Raw genomic sequence first — 20,253 nt, 5'->3', positions numbered from 1 at the left:
TCTCATTTGTTTGCATAAAGCTTGGGGGAAGGTCATATGACAGCTGTGTCAAGCAACTGTTATCCTACACTTCTCAGTGCATTTCCCTCCTGTCACTTTCCTAACTGCAAAAAGTCCACACACCCCTTAAAAAAAGCAGCCATGTTTGTACAAGAACCAAATCTACTTTAATTGTACAACTTGGATTTGCTGGTATCTAGGTGAATCCCACCCACAAATAGTGACAATTGGGGTGCAATATTAGACTAAATGTTTTTACCCAATTTAGTTTCCAACTGACCCTGCAAAAACCAGGGACATGCTATGATGAAAACACCATCTTGCAGAGATACCCTGGGCTCAGGATGCCTTCTAAACGATTCTTACTCCCAGGATCACTCAGCCAGGAGTGCCAACTTGGCCTCCTTGGGTGCCTGGGGCTGGGGTGCCATGCAGTGTGCATGGCCCTGGCACCCAAATTTGTGGGTGTCTGGCCCCTTCATGGGGAATTTTGTGGGTGCTTGGGCACCCAAGGCCCCAGGAAGCTGGCACCTATGCACTCAGGTGTGACAGAGAAGGGTCCCCTGTTTGCATTTCTAATGTAATCTGTACGCCAACTGTGGCAGTTTTTAGACTAAAGATGACTTTAGATTTCAGGATTACCACTATGGCTCATTTTGCCAGACTAATATTTATGCTTAAAAATCCTTTGAAAAACAGTGACAATGAGTTTATATTCTGTGTGCTTTGACTGGAGTTTCAGACAAAAAGCCAGCTGCAATGTTTGCAAAGAATTTCAGTACCACAGTATTTATGCAGCTATCTAATTGTGACAGAACAGGAAATGCCTGTCGTTACGGATATTAAGTGTATCAGCATATGAGCTCTCACGTGGTATAGGAAAATACAGCACTTCAAGAAGCTAACTTTCAGACACTGCTATATTACCAGTCAGATTCATCTATCACATACTGCAACAAAAGAAAAGAAAAAGGGTTTAATCTTACTGGCTGTCATCTGTATAGACAGAGTTGGCTCCGCTCACAGACTGACCACTATCAAAAACTGCATAGGGATTATATAGGCAAAGAGAGGCTCATATTCATGAACTGATTAATGCTATCCAGACAGGAAGTTGGCCCAGCATATGAGGCAGTGCTCTCTCTTTCTCTTTCTCTCTTAAAAGAAAAAAAAAAAAAGCTGAAACTTATTCCACAGAAAAACTAGACACATTATACTAGAACTGAGGGAGAGACGGGTTGTGTTATCAGCAGAGGAGGCTGACCAAGCCCCAGAAAAAGATGGGGGTGGCGGGCAAATAACTTGCTTTGATGGCTATCAGACAGATACAGTGGCATTGTGTAATGCAGAATTAAGGCCAGGGCAATAACAATGTTATCCTGAAACAAGGCAGAGCCTGCCTATGATGGAATCCAGTTATCTGGACACAGGGCTGGACTGGCTCAACTCACAAAGGAAACCAGCTGTCCAGAGAGTGGGCTGGTCCTTCCCATTAAGGGACTGTTATCTGGAGAGAAGGAGGAGGTTATCCGGATACAGATGTCCAGAGCAAGAACGATTTCAGGATGCTGGGCTGGCCCAGCTCAGAGGATATTTGTTCTAATAGCTGAAAAGATCAAGCAGAAACTGCATCAGGCAATGCTGCAGCACATTGTGCAAAGGCTTTGAAACGGTAGAAACATACTTCCATATGATAAGAAAGGGGGATTGATTATTACTCTATTTTTAAAAAATATTACTTTGTCCTTCTGCTTTAAAAAGGTGCTTAGAATGGCTACAATGACTGATAAAAACATAAAAATGGAAAAGCAGAATGAAAGCAATTCAATGCAACACAAAACGAGAAAAATTATAATACACAGACATGGCTTCAGGATGATAAATAAACTGTAATACTACAAATATATCCAGCCCCTATTTCCTAGCTCAGTTGGTAGAGCATGAGACTCTTAATCTCAGGGCCATGAGTTTGAGCCCAACATTGGGGAAAAGATCCCTGCATTGCAGGGGGCTGGACTAGATGACCCTCATGGTCCCTTCCAATTCTATGATTCTGTGCTATGTCTCTGAAACATGAACACTTCCTTCAGTTTCTTTGTGGGCCCCACATTCTCTGCATGAAGAAAAGTGCAGGGAACATAGGAACGGGATTCTGGGTGCCTATTCATTACTCATCTCTCTCATGCAAAGCAGTGTAACTGGGACCTCTCCAGTCCTGGGTCTATTAGCATTTCAGTCTGCTCTTGTCTCTGCCCTCCCTTGAATCCACAGAGCACAGCGCAAGCTCTGCCTGCTATACTACTCCAGCACATCCAGAATGTATTCCTCAGGTGTGAAAACTCTGTGAAACCTGCCAGGTGCAGCTATTTCCATCACTCCAGCAACTTTTGAATCCACTGCCTTCTGTCTTGTGTTGACAGAAGAATCCTTTCTTGCAAACCAAATTGTGAGGACAGCACCCTCTTGTGGCTGTAATCTTTTGACACACACACACACACAGAGAGAGAGAGAGAGAGAGAGAGAGAGAGAGAGAGAGAGAGAGAGAGAGTATTTTGTTTAACAGAAGCCCGGGACTGATGGACGGACCCAAAATTCTCAACTATGTAAGGATTATAGCTCCAGGAAGAAAAATCATAATCACAAAATATTTAGCAAATGTAATAGTTATATTTTCACTAGGTATTAAAGCTAGGAGTCTGATCTAATCTAATTGGGTAGATTACTTGATTAAAACACTTCAAATGGTGCTCCTGATTAATCAGTAAGCAGTTTTAATGTTTTAAAGAAATATTTTGAATACGTATAAGAATTACATTTTTTAAAATGGTGCTTGTCATTTGCAGAAGTTGTAAATAAAAACAAACAAAGTTCTGATCTATTGATTTGTAAGTCTGATGGCAGGGACTCTTGCTCTCTCTTACTGATATGAGCCACTTTAGGAAACATTAGTTATCTGAAAAGCAGGTTGCCAATATAGTAAGTATTTTATTTTATTTTTACAAATCTGCTGACTAATAAAATGGTAGCACCTTTTAAGTCAATTAAATTATTGTAATTGAAAAATCTGATTTATTAAAGGCTGCCCAACACGCAAAATCCATCAGATGAGAGGCTCTAGGATCTGGCAGAAGCCCTGCTATGCTGGCAGGACTTGAGAGAAGCCGTTGGCAGGAGACACAGAGCTCATCCACACTTCCCAAACCTGAGGCTAGAAATCACAGGACAAATGGCAGTGTGGATGAGCCCAAAGAGTTGAACCTTGGACTGTGAGCTGATAGGCCTCTCGGGGTGCACAGGTGATTTGGGTGTTGCTGCTGGGTATATGATGCAGTCAGTGGAGGAAGGGATTGTGGGGGGTGGAGGAGGGGTGGCTGATTATTAGTCCATGCAGTATTCCTCCTGATGGGCTCAGGTGCATGCTGAATGTGTGTGGAGGCTCTCCTCTTTGGAGTGTGGAGTTGTACCTAGATTTGAACCTGGGACCTGCAGCATGTAAAACATAACCTGTTCCACCAGATGCTCTATTAAACTGAGGCTATTCCTGTTAAGAAGGAAGTGCTGTGGCGGGTGGCTCCCATGTCTGGGAATGTGTATTACCTGATTTGGGAGGAATTGTGCTCTCTAGGAACTAAGAGGTTTGTAGTCTGGGAGTACTGTTGGATTTCAACTTATTACTTGGGTCTCAAGTGGCTTCTGTGGCTAGGAGTGCTTGTGCCCAGGACCATCTTAAGCTGATTCATCAGCTACAGCTGTTCCTGGACTGGCATAGCTTTGCTTTAGTTGTTCATGCTCTAGTGACCTCCCACCTGGACTACTGTAATGCACTGTATGTGGGGCTGTAGCTAGTACAAAACGTGACTACTAGGATGGCAAGTTGGACAGATGGATAGGAATACATGTCACTGGTTCAGAAAGTGTTGCACTGACTGCCAGTGAGCTACCGGAATCACTTCAAGGTGTTGGTACTAGCATATAAAGCCTTAGCTGGCTTGGGACCGAAGTACCTAAAATTTGTCGGAATCTTCGTTACGACCGAGCTGATAAAGCTCATCCTCCTCCGGTCGAGTCCTTCGGAATCCCCTCCGACGATAATTAATGACCTGAGCCTTTGATGAGGCCTCCAGGCATGATCCCATTATGCAGAGAATCAAAGCAGCAGAGTGATGAGATTTATGGTTACATCGCTATGAGTTTTATTACTAAGCTAAGCAGACAGAAAAGAAATACATCCTCTCTCTGTGAGAGCAGAGAGCAACTGAAAAACAAAGGAACAGGAAACCAGTAACGTCTCCTGTCTTTCGTGAGACTTCCAGCAGTCTGGAATGTGTGGAATGCAAAACAGAGTCTTGTGACTCCAAAGCACTGCACAGTGGCAAACAGAAACTAACAAAATTATGTCTTCTGCAACACCTCAGACTCATGATCAGCAGCTGAGGCTTTGTTGGTGGTGCAGCCACTGGGGGCTGCCTAGTTGGTGTTGACCTGTGACAAGTTCTTTTCTGTAGAATGGCCTTCCTAATGTCTTCTTCCTTATTCATTTTGAAGAGAAATCTAAAAACATTCCTCTTTACCCAGGCATTTGATGACACACTGTTCCTGGAAACCCTGAGACCACTGTTTTTATGTTTTTAACTTTTTATTTTTGTTTTAAATATTTTATTTCCTTTGTAGGGAAGGGTGGGATATAAAACAACAACAACAACAACATTCTCCCTGGCCATTATGTTGAGTGGTTGTGAAATTGCTCTTTTGCCTGTGGCATTTCCCTCTTGGAATCCAAACAGCAGCTAGGGGGTGAAATTCACCCTTTCCCCCATGGGTCTCAAATGCCCACCTCCTGCTTCCCAATCTCACGTCTTATACAGTGAGCCAAGGGAGAGTGTTGCTGACAGTGCATGTATGCAGCTGCTGTTGCTGTATGTTCTGGTCCATCCATTTGGCTGCTTGTCAAATAAGTATTTCTATCTCTGTGTGAGTTCTGAACTCTTGTCTAAGAAAGGCTGTGTGCACTCCCTACAGGTATCCTAACCAGGGAGCTATGTTGATGCTGTATTGTATGTTTCTTCCTCCGTCCTCTTTTTGTATATGTACAGTGGTACCTCGGGTTACATACGCTTCAGGTTACATACGCTTCAGGTTACAGACTCTGCTAACCTAGAAATATTACCCCGGGTTAAGAACTTTGCTTCAGGATGCGCAGCGGCAGCAGGAGGCCCCATTAGATAAAGTGGTGCTTCAGGTTAAGAACAGTTTCAGGTTAAGAACAGACCTCCAGAACGAATTAAGTTCTTAACCTGAGGTACCACTGTATTGGTGCTTCAAAAATGTTTCTGAGAAATATAAAGGAATAGAAACCTAGGGGGACCTGGGAGCTGCCAATTATGGGGTCAATATGCTAGCTGTGCCACTGGGGTTGATGGGAGTTGGGAATTAGGGCATAATTTTATGTGTTTTGCATATGTGTGTGTTGGGGGTATGCCCTAGTCATGGTGAGTTCATTGGCTATGTGTGTCCTTGATTGCAGGAATCTCTATATGGTGGCATTTCCAGCAATACCATGTTGTGGGTGCCAGGTTCCCCTAAATTCCTGGGTCTAATAGGTGTTAAAACTGGCTGCCAGATGAACTTAGTGTTGAAATACAGTGGTACCTCAGGTTAAGAACTTAATTCATTCTGGAGGTCCATTCTTAACCTGAAGCACCATTTTAGCTAATGGGGCCTTCTGCTGCTGCCATGCCGCTGCCGCGCCATTTCTGTTCTCATCCTGAAGCAAAGTTCTTAACCCGAGGTACTATTTCTGGGTTAGCGGAGTCTGTAACCTGAAGGTTTGTAACCTGAAGCATCTGTAACCCAAGGTACCACTGTACAGGCCAAACCCCACTGTGTTCAATGGGACTTCATAGAATTGAAAGGGATACCGAGAGTCATCTAGTCCAACCCCCTGCAATACAGGAATATCAACTACTAAAGCATCCAAGACAGATGGCCATCCAATCTCTTGCTTCAAAGCCTCCAGTAAATGAGGTGAGCGTGCACAGGATTGCTTTTTCATTGCTTCAAGTCGACATTTGACTAAGGCTAGAGGACTCCCCACCACGCTTCACAGTCGCCAACTACATGTAATGATATTTACTTATTTCACTGTTCTAAGCCTTCGGCCTTGTAAACCCAACTAAAGACTCGCGTCTCTCTCCTCCCCTCCCTTCACCCGTATAAGGTGAGTGTTTTTGTCCCGTGACACCGTCCTCCGGCAAATCTCATTGGCAAATTTCGAGGCGCTGTGCATCATTGGCAGAGAGCTGCATAATCCCCACCCCAAATATGTAAGCCGTCTGCTCATCTCTTCCGCCCTTAGCGCAGCTCTCATTGGCAAAAACGAGAGAATGGAGTGCAGCTATTGGCTAAAAATGACAAGGCCTGCCCACCTGACGGCTTCTCTCACGCTGTTTACTTCCGCTCTACAGAAACGGGCAAAGCGAAGGGCCTCTATTGGCTGCGGAGTGCGCGGGGGGCGGGCTCGCACGGTTTCGTAGATGCCTGAGCCCCGCCGCCGTGGTCCGCAAAGGTTCGCTCAGGTGTCCGAGGCAGGAGGTGTGAGATACGCACGCGAGAGAGAGAGAGCAATGTGGGCGTTTCTGTTGCTGCTGCTTCCGTTGGTGGGGGTCTCCGGGGTGGTTCAAATCCCTCCGCACGAGGACGTGGCTCGGGTCGCGCGCTTCGTGGCGCACTCGTGCGATTGGGGCGCGCTGGCCACGCTCTCCGCGCAAGACCCGCCGATGCGGGGCCAGCCTTTCTCCAACGTCTTCTCCGTCAGCGACGGGCCGCTGGGGTCGAAGCAAGGCAGCGGGGTGCCTTACATGTACCTGACGCCGCTGGAGGTCTCCGTGCATGATTTGCAGGTGAGGGGACGGGCGTTTCAGTTATTCTGAGATGAGGGAAGACCTTGCGACACAGCAGCAGCAACTGTCTGAGGCCGGCTGTAGCTATTCAGTGCCCTGAAATGTACTCTGCACGTGTTCAGAGGCACTGTCGCAGGGCTGAGCTTCGTTACTGAAACAAAGTTCCGAAGCTGAGGCCTGGTGAGTTCTAAATCAAGTTTAGTCTTGTGTGTACTTCATCATTATTAATTACAATATGCATGTACAGTTGTGTTATGTGTATATAAAGTGCCTTAAGAGGGCATTTGGTTTTTCCTTTAAAAAAATCCATAAAATTTAAATTAATTCAATATATAATGACATAAATTATTTCTGCGTTTTATCCCATTCATTCTGAGGAGTATTCTTTGTTCCTCATTTCAGTTGTTTTTTACAACAACTTTGTGAGGTAAGTTAGGCCAAGGTTTATGATTGTCTTGGTGTCTCCCAGCAAGCTGTATGACTGCGCAGGGATCTGAATGTGGGTCTTCAGTACCAAATAAAGTGTAACATGAAAAGGGTCTCCTACATTAATAAGTTTGAGAGGGTGGGATAAATGAAAATCCTGGAATTAGGGGAGGTTTTTCTGCAGCTGCTGTTTGTCTTTCAGGGCAAAACATACAGTTATTGCTTATCATATAGGTGCCAGTATGTTTGCCCTGTGTAATAACAACAGCTCTTAGAGACAATTTTGGCAAAAAAAAAAAAAAATGGTGCTTACCCATTTCAAAACTCCTGCCCTGTCCGGGTAATTCTATGAAAATGTCAACATACAAATATTTTTTTCATTTATAGTTAGCATGTTCTATATTTTTCTAAAGAACCTTGTCAGGATTTGCTTTGTGGACCAAATTTTGCCATGGGGCAACCATGGTTTAGCAAGCTCACCTTGGTTTCAACATCCCAGCTTGTGGCCAGTCCTGAGCTATAGCTTAAGATCTAAACTGTAGGTCAGGAGCAGGGAACCTTCTACATCCTGAGGGCCACATTCAGTTCTGGGTATCATTCTGGGGCATACATGTTAGTGGTAGGGCAAGAGGCAACTGGGTGGAAGCAATGAATGTAAATGTTACGTTTGTACAGTAGTTTAGTTTCTACACATATGCTTGCACATCCCTCTCTTAACCTCCATCCAGAAAAGAAAGAAGTATTATCAGAGTTCAAGGACACATTCCAGCCAGGGAAAAACACTCAGAGTTGACTGGGGCTGATAGCAATTGTAGTTCAACAACATCTGGAAGGCACCAGGTTCCAACAAGTGGGGGGATCAACAAACTGCGACTGCATCCTGGTAAGACACAGAGACAGTGGTGGATCCCAGGTTGAAGTTGGGGAGTTCAGTTCTGGACAGGGAAGGAACAGGTGCATGGTTTGGGGGTACTTTTAAATCCATCTTTGTCAGTGTAGGCTCAAGTGACTTTTGTGGCAAGAAGCACCCATTATGAGCTTAGGCTGGTGGTCAGGGATAGCTTAGCCACTGTGATTCATGTGTTGGTAACTTCACAATTAGGTAAACCCTGCGGTCAACTCAATGAAGGTGTGAAGCAGTGAGTCGTGTGGCTTGGGGAGAATCCTGTGAGCCAGATAGAAAGGGCTGGAGGGCTGCATTGGACCCCCAGTCCCAATATTGCTCACCCCAGCTTTAGTTAATAAAATGTTACACTTAATCATGCTTTGCTTTACTTAGATGTGGTGAATAACTATGTCTGCATATGCTTAATCTTCACAGTTGTTTCAATTTTGCAATAAGGCTATTAGTATAGTTTCCTAATACATGTATGCAATTGATGACATAGAAAAATACTGATCTAATTGAAGCTTGGTAAGCATTGTTATGAACGGAAGGATTATGAACCTCTTTTCCTGCCCTTCTAAAGAATGCAGGAAGTTTAGCACAGCCTTAATCTGTATGTTGCGAAACTTGCATTCAATTGATGGAAACCAACTAATGGATATGTAGCCAAATAAGATGAATACAAACTGCCATGGAAAGCTGAGTAGGGAAGTCTGTTGTATAAGGATGAAAAGACGATCTGTAAATATAAGCTGAGGAAAATGCATAAACAATAAATAAATAAGAACAATTGATGGAAACCTTCATACTCATTGGGGAGGGGTTGAGTATACCTGCAGTGTGAAAAGACTGAGGAGCAAACACTGCACAGCTATTGCAATAGTTTTGTAATCTGAGAATCTTTACATTTTTCAAACATTTTAGTTGGCTTGTGGTAGAAATAAGACTAGCAATATATTTCTTGGAATCTATTAAATTTACTTTGTCCACTTCAGGTACATTTGAAAAACGTCTTTTGCACACAGAGAATTGTGACATGATTTGCAGGGATTGATTTGTAAATAAACCTACTGATGAACAAACCCGTCTTCAGGGGGTCTTATTTAATTTGAGCAGCTCAAATGAGGCGTCATGGAGGTCTAAAAACAGCATGCAATCCATGCTCTCTCTAATTTGGGAATGAAGAACTTGTGCCCTTCCATATGTTGTTGGACTTCCACTCTCATCAGCGGCAGCCAACATGGCCAATGGCCAGGAATTACAGGAGCTGTAGTCCAGTAATATCTGGAGGGCATTGCATTGGCTACCCCTGCTCTAACCTGTGAAGCCACTTTATTACAGGCAAAAACTATATTGATATGACATACTTTGGTGTTAACAAAGCTGTGACTCCTAATAAATGCTCAGTTTTTCTGTAGGGCAGCAATAGAGATCTGTGGCCTTCAGATGCCTCTGGCCTGCAACTTCCATCATCCTTGACAACTGGTTGTTCTATCTGGGATGATGAGAGTTTTAGTCCAGCAACCTGTTGAGGGCTACAGCCTCTCCATTCCTCAAAGGAGGCTGCAAATTATTTGCCTTAACATACGTTTTCACAGATACCTGAATGCTCAATACTTGGGCTTGCCTTTGGTGTTTTTGGAAAGAAGCACAGTGTTTGGTGTTCCTACACATTTTATTGTGGCCTTTCAGATTCCTTGAAACACATAATGATCTAAATCAGGAGTCAGCACCCTAAGACCCGTGGGCCAGAAGTGTCCTGCGGAGGTCATTTGACCGGCCCATGAGCTGCCCCCAAACCGAGCTGCCTGCTTGCACACTGCGCTAAATCAGCGTGGCGCGGGGACTCGCTTCCGCAGCGCTGAAAATCATGGGCATGTGCTCTCACACACATGCGCAATCCAGCCCACACAGGGATCTCCGTGGGGCTGATCCAGCCCAGCCAAGATAAACCTTGCTGACCTCTGATCTAGCTTATATGGTTTAATGATAATAATAATAATAATAATAATAATTTATTATTTGTACCCCGCCCATCTGGCTGGGTTTCCCCAGCCACTCTGGGCGGCTTCCACAGAAACCAAAAAACATTAAAATATCATACATTAAAAGCTTCCCTGAATAGGGCCGCCTTAAGATGTTTTCTGAATGTCAGGTAGTTGTCCATCACCTTGACATCCGATGGGAGGGCATTCCACAGGGCGGGCGCCACCACCGAAAAGGCCCTCTGCCTGGTTCCCTGTAGCTTCGCTTCTCGCAATGAGGGAACCGCCAGAAGGCCCTCGGCGCTGGACCTCAGTGTCCGGGCAGAACGATGGGGGTGGAGACGCTCCTTCAGGTATACTGGGCCGAAGCCGTTTAGGGCTTTAAAGGTCAACACCAACACTTTGAATTGTGCTCGGAAACGTACTGGGAGCCAATGTAGGTCTTTCAAGACCGGTGTTATGTGGTCTCGGCGGCCGCCCCCAGTCACCAGTCTAGCTGCCGCATTCTGGATTAGTTGTAGTTTCCGAGTCACCTTCAAAGGTAGCCCCACGTAGAGCGCATTGCAGTAGTCCAAGCGGGAGATAACCAGAGCATGCACCACTCTGGCCAGACAGTCAGCGGGCAGGTAGGGTCTCAGCCTGCGTACCAGGTGGAGTTGGTAGACAGCTGCCCTGGATACAGAATTGACCTGTGCCTCCATGGACAGCTGTGAGTCCAAAATGACTCCCAGGCTACGCACCTGGTCCTTCAGGGGCACAGTTACCCCATTCAGGACCAGGGAGTCCTCCACACCAGCCCGCCCCCTGTCCCCCAAAAACAGTACTTCTGTCTTGTCAGGATTCAACCTCAATCCATTAGCCGCCATCCATCCTCCAACCACCTCCAGGCACTCACACAGGACCTTCACCGCCTTCACTGGTTCTGATTTGAAAGAAAGGTAGAGCTGGGTATCATCTGCATATTGATGGACACCCAGTCCAAACCCCCTGATGATCTCTCCCAGCGGCTTCATATAGATGTTAAAAAGCATGGGGGAGAGGACGGAACCCTGAGGCACCCCACAAGTGAGGGCCCAAGGGTCTGAACACTCATCCCCCACCACCACTTTCTGAACACGGCCCAGGAGAAAGGAGCGAAACCACTGTATAACAGTGCCCCCAGCTCCCAACCCCTCTAGACGGTCCAGAAGGATGTTATGGTCGATTGTATCAAAGGCCGCTGAGAGATCCAGCAGAACTAGGAAACAACTCTCACCTTTGTCCCTAGCTCTAATGAGTTTTTGCTACCTCCTTTAGAAACCCCAAGTGAATATCATCAGGTCATCTAAGCTTTGATTATTATTTATCTTGTTAGACTTCTCTGTTGAACTATCTGTTGTTGTGGTGGTGGTGGTTGGCTATAACATGCCAATTTTGTCTCTTCGCTCCCACACACCCCAATTATCCATTTTGCCTAATATCCAGTGTGATGAAGAGTTTGGAGAACTTGATTTTGCTTGGTCCCAATAAAAGTATTGGCCTACCTATAGTTCATGAATATTGCATGTTGATTCTGATATTTCAGAGTGGATTCCACTTGTATGCTGTGAAAATAGTCAATGCAATTTCACAAAACTCTCCGACTTAGCATTGCTTCCCAAAATCTTGATATGGTTTAATGGACAATTCTGTTAAGCTTACTCAATAGCTTATTTCTTTTCAGAAAGTGGAAGGAATATCTCAACAAGTGCTGCCATCTCTTATCTCTTGTAACATACAGTACAGCTGTTTGGACTGCCTTCAGTCATATGGAGACATCTGCTTACAGATAACACTCCCAGTGTAACCATGATTCAGCTGTTTCTTGACTGTTTTCTCCTGTCATTACCATTGGTTTATATTGTGTAAATAAGTGCAAATGTGTGGTTTTTATGCTTAAAATCATGTGCTGCTGAAACTTCACTTTTTCTGGCTGAAAAATGAAACTGGTGGAATTTCCCAAGAGGTCACTGACAGCTTTACAGCTTTGTGCCTGTAAAAAGGAGAAGCAGATTTCAACATTGTGTGACTTTTACAATTTCTCTGTATGACCATGACCCTTGAATTGCAAAGGATATGAAACTCATCCAGACACACAGTATCTCTTATTCTAGCATGGAAATGCTGATCAAGTATGCAGATCAGCTTGTTTTAAATGTGCTAACCTATTCAGCAAATCTAGAACATTTATGATTTATTTATTTATTTGCCACTTGTATTGCAGGTAAATGCCAATGCCTCCCTAACAATGTCCTTGGCACAGACACCCTACTGCAAGAAGGAAGGTTATGATCCTCAGAATCCACTGTGTGCCCATGTGATCTTCTCTGGAATAGTTGAAAAGGTACACTGTGATATTTGGACATACCAGAAGAATATAAAGCTCACTGGCTGAAAGCTAGAAAGCAAGTTTCATAACACTGATGATATATGCCTCTGAAATATACTTATTTTGAAGTTACCTTCCATGCATTCAAATAGTTTATGAAAGGGGAGCAGAGCTGTGTGTGCTGGACGTGTGTCAAAAATCCCTGTTTTAGCATGTTCTATCCCAAAAGTGTTGCACATTCCCAGGTGTGAAGCGGGAACCAAATGCTTATATGTTTCTCCATGCAGTCAGGAACACCAATTGTGTAGGGCTCCAAATCACATGAAGTGGTCAGCACACATTCATCTAAAACTGTTCTGGGTGGTTTCCACAACCGTTCAGAAAAGATTTGTGGTGGACAAGGGGGTGCACATAGAGATGAGACAGAATGAAAGTTCCATTTCACAGCCTGAAGTCTTTGAGCTAACAGAAATACTTTGTTGGATACTTCCCTATGTGTACTTACATGTCATTAATCCTGTTGAACTCAGTGGGACTTAGGTTGAGTAGACATGCACAGGATTGCATTGTTAGGCAAAATCAAAGAGCTGTAACTTTCTTGAAGAAACCCCATGTGTTTTCTTGTTCCATGTATTTTGGGTGTGTTGAAAAATTAGGAAGTATTGTGTGAGCTTTATAATACCTGACTAACTTCACACAAATAGCATATCAGAGTATATGGGTCAAGTAGTCATGAAAACATCTTGGTTTAGATCCAGAGGAAGTTAGTCATACGTTTATCTCATTGATTTCAGAGGAACTGAAATGTGACTAACTTCCTCTGACTCCAACCCTGAGTATTCCTTGAATAATGTTTACATGTGCACTCTTCTCTCTCTTTTTCTTGCATCTTGAGAAAGTTTGAAAGAAAGTACAAGATACTGTGGTTAACTAATATGTCTGTGAAATTACATATTTGGTAACTTGTTTGTTAGGTTCCGAATGGTACAGAAGCAGACTTTGCAAAGAAGGCTCTCTTCAGTAGACATCCTGAAATGGCTACGTGGCCATCTGGTCATAACTGGTTTTTTGCTAAACTCAACATCACCAACATCTGGGTCCTGGACTACTTTGGTGGAATCAAAACTGTGACTCCTCAAGAATATTTTAAAGCTACACCATAGTAAGTATTCAAGTTACATTGCTTGGGGAATCTTGTTTTTCAGCATCTGATTTCTTTATTCCACAATACTCCTTAAGTGATCCTAAAAGCCATAGGATTTGAAGTGGTCACTTATTTTTATATATATTTGAGAGAGACCAAGGAAGCAGAGGGCTAAGAGCAGATCTTTAAGGACCCCAACAATTTGAAGGAAAGCAACAGAAGAGCTCCTGTGGAAATGCTGAAATAACTTTATGGTTGTAAAAAAGACGTCAAAGGACAGAACCAGAGAGAACTAGGGTATCAAGGGCATCAAAGAAGAGCACAGCTATATCTCTCTCACTGAAATAAATGGGACTTCAAAAGCTGAACCTTGGTTGTTTTAAAATGCTATCCAAAAGTTATGTTGGTTTTTCATCTAGTCCGGTAGTGTCTATTCTGATGGCCAGCAGCTCTGTAGGGTCGCAGGCAAATATCTCTTCTAGTCCTTCAGAGAGTGGTCCCTTTTAATTTGAGATGCAATAAGTGAAACTTAAGACTGTCCATATAAAGCATGTACTCTACCACTGAGCTATGGAATATCCTCTGTACAGCAGGGCCTTGCAAGAGAAAGTACCAAGACATTAAGACTGACTACATACCATTTTAATTTATTTTTATTTTTATTTTTTCTTCTCTCTAGGCAAGGAAGATGCTTGAATGAAACATTGTCTACTTTTTCACTGGTCACTTTTGTAACAAGAAACCATCCAAAAACTGAGATAATCTTGTAGAATCTCAAAACTGCACATTCCTTTGGAATTCTAAGGGATTGCTTACGCCATATGAGTACAAAAAGTATGGATTCTTTGCAAAGGAAATCTTAAATTCTGTGCACAAAAATATTTAGAGTATGCAAATCTGCATACTATGCATAATTAATTCTGCTTTTGGGACTTTGATTTTTAAAGAAGCTATTTTTCAACAATCTTATTTAGAGAAAAATACAATTGGAGGTACATCTCTGAAATGGAGAAAAGAGAAAAGAGCAGTGGAGAAAAATTGTTGTTGAAGAAACCTCCTGAAATGTTCAGCTATATTCTGGACTTGATCCACAGATTCATGTGTAGCATCATTCGCTGGGTGATTTATGCTGTCAGCTGACCATATTGATAAGGGATATGCCTGCAGCCCTAATTCAGCTAGGGTGGTCAGTTTATGCATATCTGTGCCTACAATACCAAGCCAATATATATTGGCAAGTGAAGTGCCAAACTTGATGTGTCTGTAGTAGTTCAGTAAAACTGCCCCAGTTATATAAAAAGGGGGTGTCAGTGATTTTAGTAGTAGAGCAGAGCACATGAGTGTGGGCACTTAAACCATCTTTCCATCCACAGCTTACCTCCCTGCAGCATCTCTCTCTGAGTGCTTGTAGCTTAGCAGAGTTTGCTTGTAGTATTGGGGCTTAACTGAGAGGTAAAGCTGCTAGGGTACAGACTGCAGGGTGGTAGGCCTTGGGTGGGCAAAGTGTCCTATGATCATCAGCCATGTGGCTCTTTGCTGTTAAAATTGGACCCTACCCAGACCTTTCTTCTTACGCAATTTGGGGAAGTTCTGTGTTTGAACCCTTAGCAATGTTACCACTATGTCTTATTTGACCTGATCCCATATGACAGAACTACATGCTTAGCTATATTCACCTCTGTGCCTTATTTACTGCTTGTGCCAAAAAACTCTGAAGGCTTCATTTGAACTTAACATAATGTCAGTTCCATTATGGACCATCGTTTTAAAAATCAACTAAGTTGTAGTCCTTGATTATAGAGTTTGAAACCAGGTGCTGAAGTATTCTGTAAACCCACTGTTAAAGAAAGAATATGATTCTTCTGAGGGCCACAAGATTGATTGTTAACCGTCTTTAATTATGAGATATTCTTATGAGAGTACCACACAGAATGCATTGATCATATGAAACCCTGTTGTCTTACCACAGAGCAGAAAAAGGATTCTAATATATAATGTGGAGCCATGTTCCCATACCTGGTGTTGCTGGAGTACAACTCTATCCCTGACCAGCTGGCTGGGGCTGATGGGAGTTGGATTCCAACAATATCTGGAGGGCTGCAGGTTAGTCACCCCTGGGGAAGGCTGATGTTGAAGGCATGCTGCTGTCTCTCTTGATGAGTATTGCTTGTTTTGTGTTGAAAAGTGTTCTGTCATAGCGGATACATGATTGAAATCTGAGGAGACCAAGCTGACATGACAGAAGAAAAGTGCAAAACCCACAAAGGGTAGTGTGAATCCTGCCAAGGACTTGTCACTTTCAAGGCATCAAATGTCTTTGATCACATTCTTTTCTTCATCCACAATTGTTAAGGTATTAGATAATTAGAATTTTCTGGTGGCTATTCTTGCTTGTCAGGTTAACTAAACAAGTTAGGCCTTAGTCATCAACATGTTTCCTTGGAAGTAATCTTCACTTATTTATAGAAATAACTTTTCCTACCTCTGATGTGGCTACAAGTGGCTTGCATATTTCTATCTCGAGAAATTACATAATTGTGTTGCACATGGAAGTTCTAGCTTCCATAATAAATCCATAGTTAAACAGTATGGAAATAAAAATATATTCTTGGAAATGAAGTTGTCCTGTTTCTTATTATGTGCTGTATTTCATATTTGTGGGGGAGAGAGGAATAGAGGAAAATTTCTAACAGTGTAAATTGTCTGAAAGTGTGTAAAATGTGTGAGTTAAAAGTTACAGCATATTTTCCAGATCAGATTTTCTGATGCCTGACATGATTTTTAAAGAAAGACATAGATTTTATTGTGAAACTTAAATCTGATAACTAATATATAATCTGGTGTTTTTCCTCAGTGTATGCTTCTAGTTTGTAACATTTCTTTTTTGCTTTTGTACTAATTGGGTAAGTCATTCCAGGAGAGTCTGATTTGGCTTAAGCAGTATGATTTAATGCTTCCCTCTTTTATACTGACTACTACCTAGGTTTCATATTCATAAAGGTAAAGTGGCAAGTGTTGGGAAAAGATCCCCTGATAGATAAACCATTTAAACTAGAGGATAATACAGTGGTACCTCGGGTTAAGTACTTAATTTGTTCCGGAGGTCTGTTCTTAACCTGAAACTGTTCTAAGCACCACTTTAGCTAATGGGGCCTCCTGCTGCCGCCGCACCGCCAGAGCACGATTTCTGTTCTGATTCTAAGCAAAGTTCTTAACCCGAGGTACTATTTCTGGGTTAGCGGAGTCCGTAACCTGGAGTGTATGTAACCTGAAGCGTATGTAACCCGAGGTACCACTGTACTTCTGGGAGCGGCCACTGGGAGCAGTCAGCTGCAGTCAGAAGTACTGATGCCAGCCTAAGAACATGAAAAGAGTCTACTGGATCAGGCCAATGGCCCATCTTGTCCAGCATCCTGTTCTCACAGTGGCCAACTAGATGCCTATGCGTAGCAGATTATTCGTAATACGCAAATGTTTCACTTTGAGGCAGCTCACTTGCCTGATCTCTCCCAATCTAAACACTATGGAGTGTGTGCGTGTTTGGGGGAGAAGGAAGGTCTAAATATTGCAGGGGTTTTGTGGAAGCACAAATTGACTTTTTGCTTTGCACAGACACGTACTGTGTCTGTGAAGGATGAGCCATCCAGAGTTTTCTACTCCTGTATTGGTGTTCCCAACTGCAGCCTGTTACCTTTCCCCTAAAGTGAGAATGGCCTGCTCAGGAATCTTACTGTGATTAGTGCTACAAGCTGCACTCTGCTCCCAGTGACCTTGCTAGGGCAAGCGGAAAGACGATTGTTTTGCTCCCCCCCCCCCCGCTTCCCTTGCCTTTAAGTACCTAATTACGTTGCCATTCTGGTTTGGATTTTCTGCTGCGACAAAGATTACACAACTGTGTCACAAACGCAATCAGTTCTCATTGACAACATTATTTTGTGTCTGCTCCTGTTCTTGATTCGAGGCAAGGAAGAATCAAAAGGAAATGAAGAAAAGGGATTCTTCACGAAAGGCAGTGGAGTTTCCCAGCAGAAAGCTGGATATTATTCATAATTGTCATATCAGTGTTGAACAGAAGAGGGTGCCATACACTGTTAGATTATTTTGTTTGATCAATGAAGTTTTACAGCCTTTACAGTACTTTAAAATAGCTTTTAAATGGAATCTAGGCACAGATTTTCAGGGAGAACAGAAGGATTCTGGGGTGCTGGTGGCCTCTTGCATTAAACCTCACTCACTTTTGATTTTTCATTTCTTTGACAGTATAATCTTTTATTGGAATACGATGGACCCCTCTAAAGTCCTTGCTGGGAATAACGTTGAGGATTGATTCTCGTTATGACCTCAGTTTAACATTAAAATATATCTTTATTGGTATTGCATTCCAAAAGCAGTCCAGCGCTGTAAGGGAAGCACTGTAGCTCAGTGGTAGAGTATCTGCTTTGAGTGCAGAAGGTTTCAGGGTCAGTCTCCAGCACCTCCAGACAGAGCTGGAAGAGACTCCTGTCTGGAACCCTGGAGAGCTGCTGTCAGCCCATGTGAACAATACTGATCTAGATGAACCAGTGGTCTGGCTCTGGATAAAAGTAGCTTACTACATTCCTTGGATCCCACAGTAGTGCTGTTCAGATGTTCAAAGAACACAAGGAGGCATAATATGTGTAAAGGGTGTGCCCTACTCACTGCATTGAGTGGGAAGATCTGAGGGTGGGATCCCAAGTGTGCTCAGTTGAAGTTTCTGCTTAAAAGTCCCTAAAATATCAGAAGACCACTTCAAGTAACTCAGAGCAGAGCTTTCAGTGCACTTGCCTCTGCTCCATGAAACAGCATCCCTGCTGAGATATGACAGGTGCCCTCTTTCTGTACTTCCAGGTAACAATTGAAGACATTTTTGTTGCGACCAGCCTTTCCATCTGGATGAAAAGGTCTGCCTTAAGTGTTCAATTTGCATTGTTTTTATAGCTCTCGTCAGTTGGTTTTGTGTATTGTTTTTAAAATTATTTTAGGTGCCTTTATGCTATGCATGTAAATTGCCTTCAGGCATACGTAAAAGGGAATAAAAAAATAATGTTTCTGTGATTAGTAACCATGATAATAAAGGGTTCCTGATTGCAAAGTGTAAGCATGAATGAGCTTAGAATTGCCTTTCAGGCCTTCCTAGTCAACATGGGGAGGGGGTTGGGGTAGAGGAAATGGGAATAGTGGCCCTGTCCTCCCTACACATTTTATACCCTTGGTGCCAGATTTAGGGCTATGTGGGCATTTCCCCCGCACAGGGCACCAAGCCAAGGAGGCGCAAAACTATGACATAGTGCCCTTGAGAGCATGCACAGAGCAGAAGGTGAGGGGTGGTGAAGGGCACTAAATTTTGTCCTTGCTTAGGGCACCATATTACCAAAGTCCGCCCCTGATATTCTCGTGTTCTTTGAACACTTGATCAGGGCAAATGTTAACTTAAATTCAGCACTGGACTCCTAATAGGAAACCCTTGATAAGAGAGTGGATGAAAACTATAGGTGAACTAATAGGCCCATAGTAAATGACGGAAGGGGGTTAATGTACCCCCAGTGGCCTATTTCCCCACCTCAAAAATGTGAATAAAAAAATCAGTCCTGTATCATGAGAATGCTAGCTCCTGTGTCAACTTGGAACAGAGTTAACCCCAAGGTAAAATTAACTCCTGGGGTCTGAGAGCACCCCCTGCCTCCCCAGGCAGTGATTTGTAATCTTTTAAAAAACGTACAGAGAGGAATTCCCTTTCTTGTTCTAGAAAAACTGAAAAAGCCCACTCCTGTGCTCTAGAAGTGCTATAACCACAACAATTAAAATCTGCAAAATGATGAGTTGTATCTCTGTTCCATTTTTAGAAGCTGCTGGGAATAAAATGGACTCCAGTTAGTTTAGGTGCTTGCTAGTTTTAATTTGCAGTGTGTTTCAATAGGGGAGAATCAGTCCCATTATCAGGTTCTCAACCTGTGGGTCCCCAGGTGTTGTTGGACTACAACTCCCATCATCCCTGAGCTCTGGCCTTGTTAGCTAGGGGTGATGGGAGTTGTAGTTCAACAATATCTGGGGACCCACAGGTTGAGAAAGGCTGGACTATGTTTAGCTTCCTGAGGAGGAGGACATGGAACATCACAGTACAAGCCTGCACATCCCCAACAGCAGCGGCAAAAAGGGGAGTCCTTGTGCCCACCAGGCTTAACCAACATGGTCCATGCACTTCTTTCAGTCAGTGTGCTTGCTGAAGGGAGATGGGCTCTGCTGAGCAGGCTGTCATGGGCCAGAAGTCAGCTTCACCTGCTGAGCAGCAGCCTGAAGGAGCAGAAGGTGAAGTGACTCCACCTGCTGCTGATCAGCGTTCTTGCTCCTGATGAGAACCAGCTGGCTCCAGCTTTCTTAAGCAGGGAAACAACATTTGTTGTTCCTGGTCAGGCTTTGCTGCTGCTTGCTTTCCATGAGCTTGGACTCTAGGCTTTCTTGACCCCCGGACCGTCTGACAGGCAAGTACCTCCCTGAAACTTGACTGGTTAACTGGCCTTGCTCGCCACTCAGCTCTGTTGTGGCTG

General features: G+C 43.5%; 1 protein-coding gene across 2 annotated transcripts; it reads left to right on the top strand.

Moving 5' to 3' along the window:
• Positions 1 to 6,346: 6,346 nt before the first annotated feature.
• On the top strand, positions 6,347 to 16,302 carry CREG1 (cellular repressor of E1A stimulated genes 1; the record flags this gene model as incomplete). 2 transcript variants are annotated; one of them, XM_083498753.1, is made up of 4 exons in its annotated part: positions 6,347 to 6,899; positions 12,439 to 12,558; positions 13,518 to 13,705; positions 14,367 to 16,302. In XM_083498753.1, coding segments are annotated over exons 1-4 (675 nt in total). In that variant the 5' UTR covers positions 6,347 to 6,533. The 2 variants fall into 2 exon arrangements, with proteins under 2 accessions (XP_083354879.1, XP_083354878.1); XM_083498752.1 differs by lacking the exon at positions 14,367 to 16,302 and having other exon boundaries at positions 6,364 to 6,899; positions 13,518 to 13,706.
• Between the last annotated feature and the right edge of the window lie 3,951 nt (positions 16,303 to 20,253).

This window comes from Podarcis liolepis (assembly GCF_965112155.1).
Source record: "Podarcis liolepis genome assembly, chromosome: 4".
NCBI lineage: Eukaryota > Metazoa > Chordata > Lepidosauria > Squamata > Lacertidae > Podarcis > Podarcis liolepis.
This window is presented reverse-complemented; position numbering and strand designations above follow the sequence as displayed.